The sequence below is a fragment of the Zingiber officinale genome, chromosome 10A, assembly GCF_018446385.1.
Source record: "Zingiber officinale cultivar Zhangliang chromosome 10A, Zo_v1.1, whole genome shotgun sequence".
NCBI classification, from domain to species: domain Eukaryota; kingdom Viridiplantae; phylum Streptophyta; class Magnoliopsida; order Zingiberales; family Zingiberaceae; genus Zingiber; species Zingiber officinale.
The window spans coordinates 72,938,664-72,949,699 of NC_056004.1; the positions used below are offsets into that span (position 1 = coordinate 72,938,664).

The following is an 11,036-nucleotide window of genomic DNA, read 5'->3' on the forward strand; positions in this document are numbered from 1 at the left end:
CCATTTGTTAGGACTCTTGGCGACCGGCTAGAGGGGGGGTGAATAGCCCCTGCACAAAAATAAATAAAAGTACCTTCCTCAGCTTATAACTTAAACAGACACTTGCATAAAAATAAATAAAAAATAAACTAAAAAGACGATGCCCACAAATTTACTTGGTTACAACCGAAAAGGTTGTTAATCCAAGGCAGTTAAATAGCACTAAGAAACTCCTTCAGGCGGAGAAGCCTCTTACAGTAATGAACGCACAGAAAAAAAAAACTAAACAAAACAGAAAGCGTCTACAAGTGTTGTTGCAATATTTCTTGTTATTTTGAAGCTTTGGGAGCAAGACTGCTTATATAGTCTTGCTCGGGGTACCTGGAAGGGTTTCAGGCACTTAGAGTGGGATAGAACTCTATCCCTATGCATTGGTCAAAGTCCACGTCGATCTTGATAAAATTTGGGTTCCGAACGCCCTGAAGGGGGAAGTCAACATTATGTTGACTTTCTCTCCGAGCCTCTAGCTTCGGCTCCGCTTGCTTCGGTTTGGGTCTTTCGCTCCGGCTCAGCTTGCTTGGGTGATTTCGGCCATCCGGAATGGGGCTCACCCGAACCTAACTTCCGGCCTTCTCGAGCAAGCTTCCGCTCCTAGCTTCTCGTCCCTCGGAAACACCGCGCGCCTCCTTCTCGTCCGCCCACGTACTCTTCCGCAGCTCCTCGTCCCTCTGACGCATCGAGCCCGTTGGCTCTCTCTTGTGACGTCTTTCTCGTTAGCTGTATCTTTTGCCCGACGCCTTGTGCTCCTAAGTTCCTATACACTTAGACACAAGGTTAAACACAACAAGACCTAACTTAACTTGTTTAATCACATCAAAACAACATTAGAATACCAACAAATATAATTTCGGTCAATTAATTGTTTAGGTGTATGTCTATTGTCATTTTTTTAATACATAGATAGTTTATAAAATATTATTAATCATACCAAGTTAGTGTAACGCAGCATAAATAAGTTATTTAAAATTATAATTAATAAAATTTTAATTACGTTCAAAATGATTAAATAATTTAATAATTTTATCCCTTCAAAACAAATATTATCAAAATTTAAATGTATTAGAAAACTAAATTTTAAATAAAATATTATTTTTAAAATGAAATTGTTTTCCAAACAATTGGTCTGAAGTCCGAATGAAAAACGGGTCAAAGAAAATTTTAAAAAAATATTAAAGGCTTAATGTTTTTTTTTTCCTAGGAACGGTAACTTTAAGATGGGCCTACATTTGTGGCGAATGATACAGAAGTTTACTTAGATGACAACTTAACACTCTTATGTTGAATTACACTCAACGAAGATAAACCAGTAAGTTAATTTGATCATTGAAATCAAATTTTTTCTTGGATTCACCAAATATTACTAGTGAGGAAAGGATTACAATAACTCTAAACAATATGATATATAGGATCATTAGTCAGTTTATGAAAAATAGTAAATTTATAGCAGGAGGACTAACATATAATTTGAAGCTTGATTTGATTATTTATCTTCTAAAGCAACTCCATGCTTACCCGAATTAGCGCATCACAGTAGTTTTCCTAAACATAAAATTTATTTTAACTTTTATATTTTAAATAAAAAAAATTACATTACTGAAGCTTAGGTTTCCGTCCTCCTTGATCCATTGGAGTGCGGAAGAATGTTTGGGGATGACGAGTGGGTGAAATAGGAGCTGGAGTTATGTAAGCAATTTCTTCTTCTTCCAAACCTTTGTTTCTCCGTCGATCTGTGGTGGAAATTGATGGATTCATCGTCACTGGCAATGTACCACCAGTATTCACTTGTTGTTGTTATTGTTGCAATGCTTTTTGGATGTTGGAGTTGATGAGCAACTCCAGATCTTCCCGAGTCATGGTGATAGTATTGGTTTTTCCAGCGTCCTCCATCACGAAGTCTCAGATTCAGGTGAAGATTCCCACAGACGGTGCCAAATTTGATCCTGTTCGAGAGCTTGCGAGGTGAAGCACTGGGCGGTAATGGGTAATGGCGGCGATGGGTGATGGCGTATTCTGATACCGATGAACAAGGGAGGATCTGAAAAACCACAGCAGACCTCACTTGCGCTTGAAGATAAGATCACCAATCCAAGAAGACCAAAGCGGATATGATGAATAATACCTTCCAGAAAAGAACGCCGGTGCGATGACTCCCAAGATCAGTAGAGATCTAGCAATCTGATGGATGAGATGACCCCGCGATCCTGCACACAATGAGACTAACCGCCAAAGCGTTAGTGACCTAAGACCGGGGTGGGAATCCCTAGCTAGGTCCTCCGACGCTCAAGTTAGTTTTCAGCGAAAAGAGGAAGTAATCTGGAAGAAGATGAAAATTAGGGTTTGAGTTGTGTCAGAATGATTGGATGCCTGGCTAGTGGAGAGGATTCCACTTTTTATACCGCCTCACTTGACCTCCACAGTCATGAGGTGGACCCCGGTTTGTTGAAGTTGGTTATGAGATGATGTAAGCACTGCTTGTGAAAATAGTTCAAGGAATCTTTATCGTACCCCAAATGTACCTTCTTTATCGTTTAGCAAACCTGTACAAGCTTCTAGAAGACATTTCCAGCCAAATTAGTTAAGCTCTCATATAATCACAAAGTATTTTCGTATGATTTATATATGATAGAGTTTGTGGGAAGTCAAACGGTGCGAGGCTTGGTCAGCCTCTTTCGCCCGATCGGTCTTCACCTGTTGGGCACATTGTGCCTTGTTTGCTATGAGGCCATATGCCTCTTCTGCTCGACCGGCTGTTCTGACTCAGCCTGTCTTGGCCGACCGAACTTAGATACTTGGTCGATTTTTCTGCTCGGTCGGTCTTTACCTGTCGAGCACACTGTGCCTTGTTTGCTATGAGGCCATATGCCTCTTCTGCTCGACCGGTTGTTCTGGCTCGTCCTATCTTGGCCGGCCGAACTTAGATACTTTGTAGGATTTTTCTGCTCGGTCGGTCTTCACCTGTCGAGCACACTATGCCTTGTTTGCTATGAGGCCCTATGCCTCTTCTGCTCAACCGGCTGTTCTGGCTCAGCCGACCGAACTTAGATACTCGGTCGACTTTTCCGCTCGGTCGATCTTTACCTGTCGAGCACACTGTGCCTTGTTTGCTATGAGGCCATATGCCTCTTCTGCTCGACCGGCTGTTTTGGCTCGTCCTGTCTAGGCCAGCCGAACTTAGATACTCGGTCGGCTTTTTCCGTTCGGTCGGCTTTTTCCGTTCGGTCGGTCTTCACTCGCCGTGCCTATATGAACATCGTTGTTCGCTTAGTCCTCTCTTCCCTCTTTACTAGAAAAATAGATCCCTTCTTCATAAGCCGTATCAGCCGACATATTGGAGGACAGCATTGGATGAGGCCATAATAGTTGGAAATTTTATTTTCATATTTATTGTCTTTATATGCTATTTTTATATGTTGCGATGTGTGTGATGTGATGTGTGTGCTGTGATGTGTGTGCATGTTAAAATTCCTAAATTTAAATAACTAATTAGGAGAGAGATTATTTAAATAAATTCCACGGTCTCCATTACTGATTTGTAAGTGATGCATTCAAACTTGCGCGTTGGCTTTAAGTGCCTTCCTCCATATCAGATGAGTTTGTTTGCGGATCACTAGATCAAACTTCCTCTATGGATGATTATAGGAAATTATTTAGGTATGTGTGGTCTTCTCCATCTAAAGGGGCACAATCCTAACTAATGGACTAAGTATCAAGTAATGGTATATACTTAGGCGCATTTAATAGTATCCTCCCCATCGGAGTCACTGCTATTATTTATGTGACCGAAGATGAACTAACTATTAATTTTATTTATCATAAAGTTAGGTTGACAAGATAATAAAATTAATGGGTAAAACCTCCTCTTATAAATATTTGAATTAGTATACATCCACACTATCGTGGCATACGAAATTCACGGTGTTTTAAGGTGTTGGTGAATCTAAATTATATTGTTTGAGGAATCAATATTATTTTAAATTCTAAAGTTTTGACCAAATATTTTATTTTGTGATTCTGAAGATTTCAAAATGGTTTTCAATCCTTTTGCCATTATTTTAAAAGAAAACAAACTTACTAGTCCAAATTATATTGATTGGAAATGAAACTTGGGCATTGTCTTAACTGCTGAAGAATACAAGTTCGTACTTCTTGAGGTCTGTCCTAGCGTGTCTGATAAGGATTCTAGTGAAGAGGAGATAGAGAGACATAGGAAATGAGTCAAGGTAGATGGGATGTCGCAGTATTATATTTTGGTTTCTATGTCAAATGTGCTGCAACATCAGCATCAGGCCCTACCCACTGCCTATGACATGATGCTCAATCTCAAGAAACTCTTTGGACACCAGAATCGGGCTGCCAGGCAGGAGGCCATGAGAAACTTAATGATGGCCACTATGACTGAGGGGACACCCGTGAGGGATCATATCCTCAAGATGATGACTCATTTGAATGACATAGAAGTCCTTGGAGCTGAAATCGATGGGGAAACCCAAGTCGATATCATTCTCCAAACGTTGCCCAAAAGTTTAGAGCAGTTCCACCTGAACTACAACAGGAACAATAAAGGTATATCCTATTCATTAGTTGTTGAAACATGTTTAGCGATGTTATCTACCGGTACCTAGTGTGTAGATACGGGAGCCACTGATCATGTCTGCAATTCATTGCAGGGGTTCCAGGAAACTCGACGACTACATGAAGGGGAGATCACCATCTATATGGGTAATGCTACGAGAGTAGCGGTTGTTGCAGTGGAAGATGTTTATTCATCTTTTGATAGGAATAAAACTTTGATTTTGAAAAATTGTCTTTACGTATCATGTTTTAGAAAGAACTTGATTTTAGTTTCTAAATTATTTATGGATAGATATTCTGTTTCTTTTGATGACAAAGTGGTTGTCAAGAAAAATAGGGTGATTATCTGTTCTGGTGCGTTGGTTGACAATTTATATACTCTTAATCCAATAACTCCCACGATGCAACAAATGGAAATTAATAACACGTCTTCTAATTCTAATAAGAGAAAGCAACCTTCGAAAATGAACCAAGCATATCTTTGGCATCTAAAGTTGGGCCATATTAACTTGAGTAGGATTCAAAGGTTAATAGCCAATGAACCTTTGGGTTCATTGGTAGTGGAAAAATTTTCGACCTGCGAGTTTTGCTTGGAAGGAAAAATGACCAAAAGGTTTTTTAAGGAAAAGGGGTATAGAGCCAAAGAAGTATTGGAATTGGTTCATTCTGATTTGTGTGGGCCAATGACTATCTAGGCAATGATGGATCGAAAGCGCTAGAGGGGGGGGTGAATAGTGCTCGTGGCTATTTTAACGATTTAAGACATAGAGTAGAAACGCAGCGGAAAGTTAATGCAAAACACAGAAGACACAATCAATTTACTTCGTTCGGAGTCTAGCTCGACTCCTACTCGAAGGCCCGCGATCCTTGATCGCTTTACTTGCGCAACAACTATAAATTCAGAATTATTACAATCTAGAAGCAATTACAGTTAAGTGCAAATAAGAAAGTTATACCAACGAACAAGCAAAGAGAAGAGCTTTGGAGTCTCAGTTCATTGTAGCAGCAGGGCGTTGTTGAAGCGTACGGAGCACACAAGAGCACAGAACTTCTGTTAGGAATTCGATATCTGAGCTGCACCTCGAGGCCTCCTTTTATAGCTCTGTAAGGTCTGATCTAGATCCCCATGTCTCGGGATCAACTTTGACCCGAAGCGGATCGGTCGACCGATCCTCATGTTCGGTCGACCGATCAGATGATCTCCACCGCATCTGATCCGTCGATCTTTCGCTCCGCTTTGATCTGGTCAAATTCTATCCCAGGGTTCTGTCGACTGATCCCAAGGTCCGGTCGACCGATCAGTCTCCTTTGACCCGCACACCTCAGCTTGATCCAGTCGACACCTATCCCAGGTTCGGTCGACTGATCCTGAGGTCCGGTCGACCGATCCCTGGTCGACCCCGGTCCAACTTCTGGAGATCTGATCTGGTAGCTTGGAGGGTCGGTCGACTGAATCTAAGGGTCGGTCGACTGAATCTAAGGTTCGGTCGACCGATCCCGGTCAGTTCTAACTCTGCATAAAACTGTTAGTTACCTGCAAAACAGAGTTAGAACACAAAAGATAATATATATAAATAAACTTGACAGTCACCAGACTGTCCGGGTCTGACTTCGGGTTTTCGACCGGAAGCCCTAGGTCGACCCGACGCCTACTGTTCCCTCTACGGGGAACGCGTCCTCACCTACTCCACTCAGGATATTTTACCTTTTTCCAGTACGATCCTTCAGATCGACTGGACTTTTGCTCAGCGCCCGATGCTTCCGGTCTTCATGCTGGATGTCCGGTCCTCGACCCATCCAGACTTCTACCCGATTCGCGACACCAGGATTTTAACCTAGGGTTACCACCCCCTAGGATTTTTGCCCAAAGCGTCGACCCGCCAAGACTTCCCGCATAGGGTTACCACCCCCTATTACCTAGGGTTACCACCCCCTAGCACTACAACAAAAACTGAAAACGACAACACCCCTACGACAACGGTTTTAAGAGAAAGCGTTGCGTATTTGCTGAAAGACAACGGTTTTTGCCAAAACCGTTGTCTTTGAACTCCCCATTAAATATAAAAGACAACGGTTTTGGCAAAACTGTTGTCATTGAGTGATTTTTTTTAAAAACGACAACACTTTTTACAACGGTTTTATAAACCGTTGTCTTTATCCGCGTTTTTAGCGACTACGACAACAGTTTTGAAAAAACCGTTGTAATTTGACTTTGGTATTTTTTTCTCCTCGCGCGCAATTTTGCTTTCCCTCCCTGAATATCTTTTCGGCGCCGTATTTTCCCCTTAGCATTCCCGAACCCTAGCCATATTTCTTTCCCTCTCCTCATACCGCCTCCGTTGCTCTTTGTAGGGGTTGTCGCCCTTTCGGTCACCCTCCTCTACCGTGCCACCGCGCCTGTGGTTTTCATTTCCTCGACCTCCCGTCGAGTCGATTTCATCCATGCTTATCCTGTCTTCCCGAAGCAGCAGCTGGCGGCTTCCGTTCCGCCAACGAGTTTATATCCCCCGCCGGAGCTGCAGTATGAACTGGCGAGCCCTGCTCCTGCTGTTCTACGGGATGCGACAGTGAGTGTTGCCTCTGTTTTTTTTCCCTCCCAGAAAAGAAAGATACCTTTTTAGGGTTCCGACGAAATGATGATACTACGATGACAGGAAAGCCAGGAAATGAGGTTGGAGAGGGTCCTGAAAGCGGCTGCTACCGCGGACAATGCGGTGATAATAACCTCCTTGAATGTGTTCTGGTCCACGCCCGGATCTGTACTGGACGTGTTCCTGGAGAGCTTCCGCATCAGGAACAGGACAAGAGAGCTGCTGAACCACCTGGTCATCATCGCCGTGGACGACAAGGCATATGCGCGGTGCATCGTCGTGCACCAACACTGCTTAGACTTCAAGTTCGAGGGGGTAGACTTCTCCGCTGAGAAGGTGTTCAACTCGCCAGAATACTTAGACATGATGTGGGCGCGGCTCGATTTCCTGCGCCTGGTGCTGGAGAAAGGCTTTGACTTCGTCTTCTCGGTGAGTTCGACAACCTCTCCATCTACGGATCCCACCATTAGCGGCAACTTTTAGCAAAGAAAAAAAAAACATCCTTCTCATTTATCTTCTACCATCCAAACATTCTTTACTTGGTGCTGCTTCCAATATTCATACCTACCTGGCTATGCAATCAAAACATATCTATCCCTTAAACAACAAAAACAAAGGAACAAAAAAAAGAAGACATTATTTGATGGATTACTAAGGCCATTATTTTTCTCTTCAAGTTTAAAAATTCTCTTCACAAGTATATGCTTCTTTTTTCTTTAGTAGGCCTTTTATGAAAGCGAATGGATATTTATGGATCTATTCTCCTGCACATGCGATGCGACTAGTTAAAGTTGTTCCATGAAAAAGTTTCTTATGCAGAATGAGTGCAAACTTTAACTTCATGAATTGAAAACTAAAGCTCCAGCACATGGTCCATATTAAAGGAAGGACAATATCTCTTTTTGGGTTTCTCTGAAGATCGGATCGACTTAACTGCTTTATTCAAATAATTCCAAATTCTCTTTTGCAGTTGGCTTATAAAGAGTTTTGTACCATCCTTTAGCTGCAAGAGAAGTAGATGAGCCTTTGGGAAAATGATAGATCATAGATGTGCATGTCCTGGCATTCCAGAAATACGAAGTAGATGAATCTAAAGCGACAAGTTTCAGCTACTCAAAGATCTGATGTGCATAGGATTACCTGAAACAAAGGCAACAATAGATAAGGTAAGAAAAAGGAAAAGGGAAATCTTTGCTATTATTTGATGATTGATGTGCATACTATTTCTTACCAAGCAGAAGATGTATCATCAAGGCCACAACAACGTCGTTTCTTCTAGGGAAGCATTTCCTCCAGAGAGGCATTTGTTATTGCAACAATGGGGGAGCATTCCAGACGAATCGGGACTAGTGCTATCAACTGATGCAAAGCCAAGGTTGAAGTGGAGACCTGAACTCCATGATAAATTCATAGAAGCAGTTAATCAACTTGGCGGAGCAGACAGTAAGTATACAAGAAAAATATATATAGAGCCAAGGCAACATACTTTGCATGATAGCAAACTAACTTGCTTAAGTGTAATGCAGAGGCAACACCAAAAGCAGTCATGAGACTCATGGGCATTCCTGGACTGACACTGTATCACCTAAAAAGCCATCTTCAGGTCCTGACTAACTAATTCCTTAATTCTTCTTCCTTAGCTTTTCTTTATTCATTTTTATATTTGAAGACTATGCTTCTCTTCTTGAATTGCAGAAGTACAGACTTAGCAAAAATCTTCAACCTCAAGCAAACATGGGAAGTACTAAGAATGGTAAGAGCAAATCCAAATTTATCAAACATAATGAGCTTGCAAGCTAATACATAATGCTGCAGTTGTAGGTTGTTACTCTATGCTTGTTTTGAACAGCCCCGAAAAAAGTATATCAATTGTTTTTTATTATGATTTCTTTGACAAAGAGTACGAACTGCTAGTGAGCATTGAAGACATCACACCTTTTTATGAGTTGGAGCCAATATCTACTAATTGTCTGGTTGCTTACATGTGGTAAGTTTTCGCATCACTCATTTTGACGAAGTGCGATCCGAATGGGCAGATTGCGTACTAGACTATATTCATTACTAGGTATAAATTACTAGACTTCAAAAGATGGTTGAACACTTTGTTTGTGACTCCATGACTTATTGATTTTGATTCCTTAGTGCCAATAATTTGTTTGTTCACGGCTAGCTATCTTCTTTGCTCAATACTTTATTCTTGCATTTCTACCATGAGCAAAATTAGTTGACATTTCCCTTATTTATTGTCTCTCTTTGTGGTCCAAAATTTATAATGGTTGGGTTGTGTGAGTAGCTTATTTAGTTGTTTCTAAATTATGCAAGGTCTGACAATGTGGAAGTTATCTCTTTGTGAATTGTTAGATGATGACCTTTTGTATCTGTCTTTGTTTCATTTGCTAGTTTAATTTCCTTATCTAATCCTATAATTTATTATTTTTTCTTTTTACAATCGCATTTAATACAAAAGTTTCATCGCCTTTTTTTTCCCTTCTGGCCTTTTGAGTTAGATTTTGGTTTCTCTTAATTTTGGAACCTTGTCCTAATCAGGTGGGGGTAAGATAGTTGCACTTAGTGGCATATTGGTGGTTTCACTGGGCTAATAGTCGACCAATATACGTGTGAAATTTTTTAGGAAAGATTGAAAATTTGTAATAAACGTTGATCTGTGCAATTAATCTCGTGTGTTTCATATTTGAATGACTTTAATTTTGAAATGATTTTCCAGATTAAGTCATCTTAGCTATCTTGATCTGAGGGGCATCTAGGAATACAAAGTATGAATTTGAGGTGGCAGGTTAATATGGTTAAGTTTCACTTTTCATGCCAATATTTTGTGAATACTAGAGTTCTTTTCCTTTCAGACACAGCCTTGATATTCCTCTTCCAATGTGTTACTCATGAATGCAGCTGATTGAGAGAGGATTTTATTATTATTATTATTAGAACCATATTTCGATAAGGCTCCTTGAGTCACATGGAGTACATTAGTTGGAAGAGTTTCTTCATTTCTTCTAGCAGTGGCTAACAGTTCTGCAACATGTACAAATAGATACTCAAAGATTATGTTCAAGGGTAGTCATAAGTTTGAGTCAATGTAAAACTTGATAAAGTTGCAAAAAATCCTCTTTAAACCAGTCATTAGTTGAAAACGTAAGAGAAGGAGGAAAATTTACAATTGTCTGTTTTTTCCCTAACTGGATGAAAGTAGTTTTTTAGTTGCTCTTATTCTTTGGTAGTCATATTTATAGTAATTTTGACTATAACCACCTCAAACATGCAACTTCGAGTATAAAATGACATGTTTCCTTGTATTGCTTGTTTTCCAGGAATTCATGTTGTCATGTGGACTATAATCTGAAATTCTGGAATTTTATAAGTTTTGTTGAATTTTTCTTTTGCAGGTCGGGCAATTCTCGAGGCTTGAGTTTTTTTGATGCAAGAAGTGAACTTTGTTAGGATGTAGCTTGCCTTGCTAATTTGTAAATTAAAAGCCATATGGAGAACAGCAAATGGAAAACATGTGATTTAATGTATATGGAGAACAGTAATGGAGAACATGTGTATTTTGATGGGTAACAACTCATTTTGTATATTTTTGTATATGTGTGGCTACAAGATGAATTATATATGGATGTTTATTTTGGATTTAATGTAGTAAATATTTAGTTTTGTATTGGTAGTTTGCTTATAGTAAAATAAGATTGGTTGTTTGATATTAATGAACATTAAAGACAACAATTAAAAATGTTGTAAAAACTATGTAAACCACAACGAATTTTTTTTGAAAAAAGTGATAAAAGACAACGGTTTTATCCGTTGTAAAATATATTAAAA

At 40.1% G+C, this 11,036-nt stretch overlaps 2 protein-coding genes across 4 annotated transcripts; both read left to right on the plus strand.

The window, feature by feature from the left end:
* The first annotated feature begins 2,023 nt into the window (after positions 1-2,023).
* LOC122026703 (uncharacterized protein At4g15970-like) lies at positions 2,024-7,685 on the plus strand. The gene is made up of 3 exons (XM_042585431.1): positions 2,024-2,036; positions 6,964-7,178; positions 7,266-7,685. The coding sequence occupies exons 1-3, from the start codon at positions 2,024-2,026 to the stop codon at positions 7,683-7,685; spliced, it is 648 nt and encodes a 215-aa protein (XP_042441365.1).
* A 374-nt stretch (positions 7,686-8,059) lies between these two features.
* On the plus strand, positions 8,060-10,673 carry LOC122027448 (myb-related protein 2-like). 3 transcript variants are annotated; one of them, XM_042586415.1, is made up of 6 exons: positions 8,060-8,368; positions 8,441-8,645; positions 8,729-8,805; positions 8,898-8,955; positions 9,018-9,189; positions 10,604-10,673. In XM_042586415.1, the coding sequence occupies exons 1-6, from the start codon at positions 8,327-8,329 to the stop codon at positions 10,656-10,658; spliced, it is 609 nt and encodes a 202-aa protein (XP_042442349.1). In that variant the 5' UTR covers positions 8,060-8,326; the 3' UTR covers positions 10,659-10,673. The 3 variants fall into 3 exon arrangements, with proteins under 3 accessions (XP_042442349.1, XP_042442350.1, XP_042442351.1); XM_042586416.1 differs by having other exon boundaries at positions 8,062-8,368; positions 9,102-9,189; XM_042586417.1 differs by lacking the exon at positions 9,018-9,189 and having other exon boundaries at positions 8,065-8,368; positions 10,604-10,665.
* The last annotated feature ends 363 nt before the right edge of the window (positions 10,674-11,036 follow it).

Bases quoted from the DNA above. Each gene is read 5' to 3' on its own strand.
- LOC122026703 (XM_042585431.1), top strand. The intron at 7,179-7,265 runs GTGAGTGTTGCC...CTACGATGACAG, and splicing joins CTGTTCTACGGGATGCGACA to GAAAGCCAGGAAATGAGGTT.
- LOC122027448 (XM_042586415.1), top strand. From the start codon at position 8,327: ATGTGCATAGGATTACCTGAAACAAAGGCAACAATAGATAAG. The intron at 8,646-8,728 runs GTAAGTATACAA...AGTGTAATGCAG, and splicing joins TCAACTTGGCGGAGCAGACA to AGGCAACACCAAAAGCAGTC. The intron at 9,190-10,603 runs GTAAGTTTTCGC...TTTCTTTTGCAG, and splicing joins TGTCTGGTTGCTTACATGTG to GTCGGGCAATTCTCGAGGCT.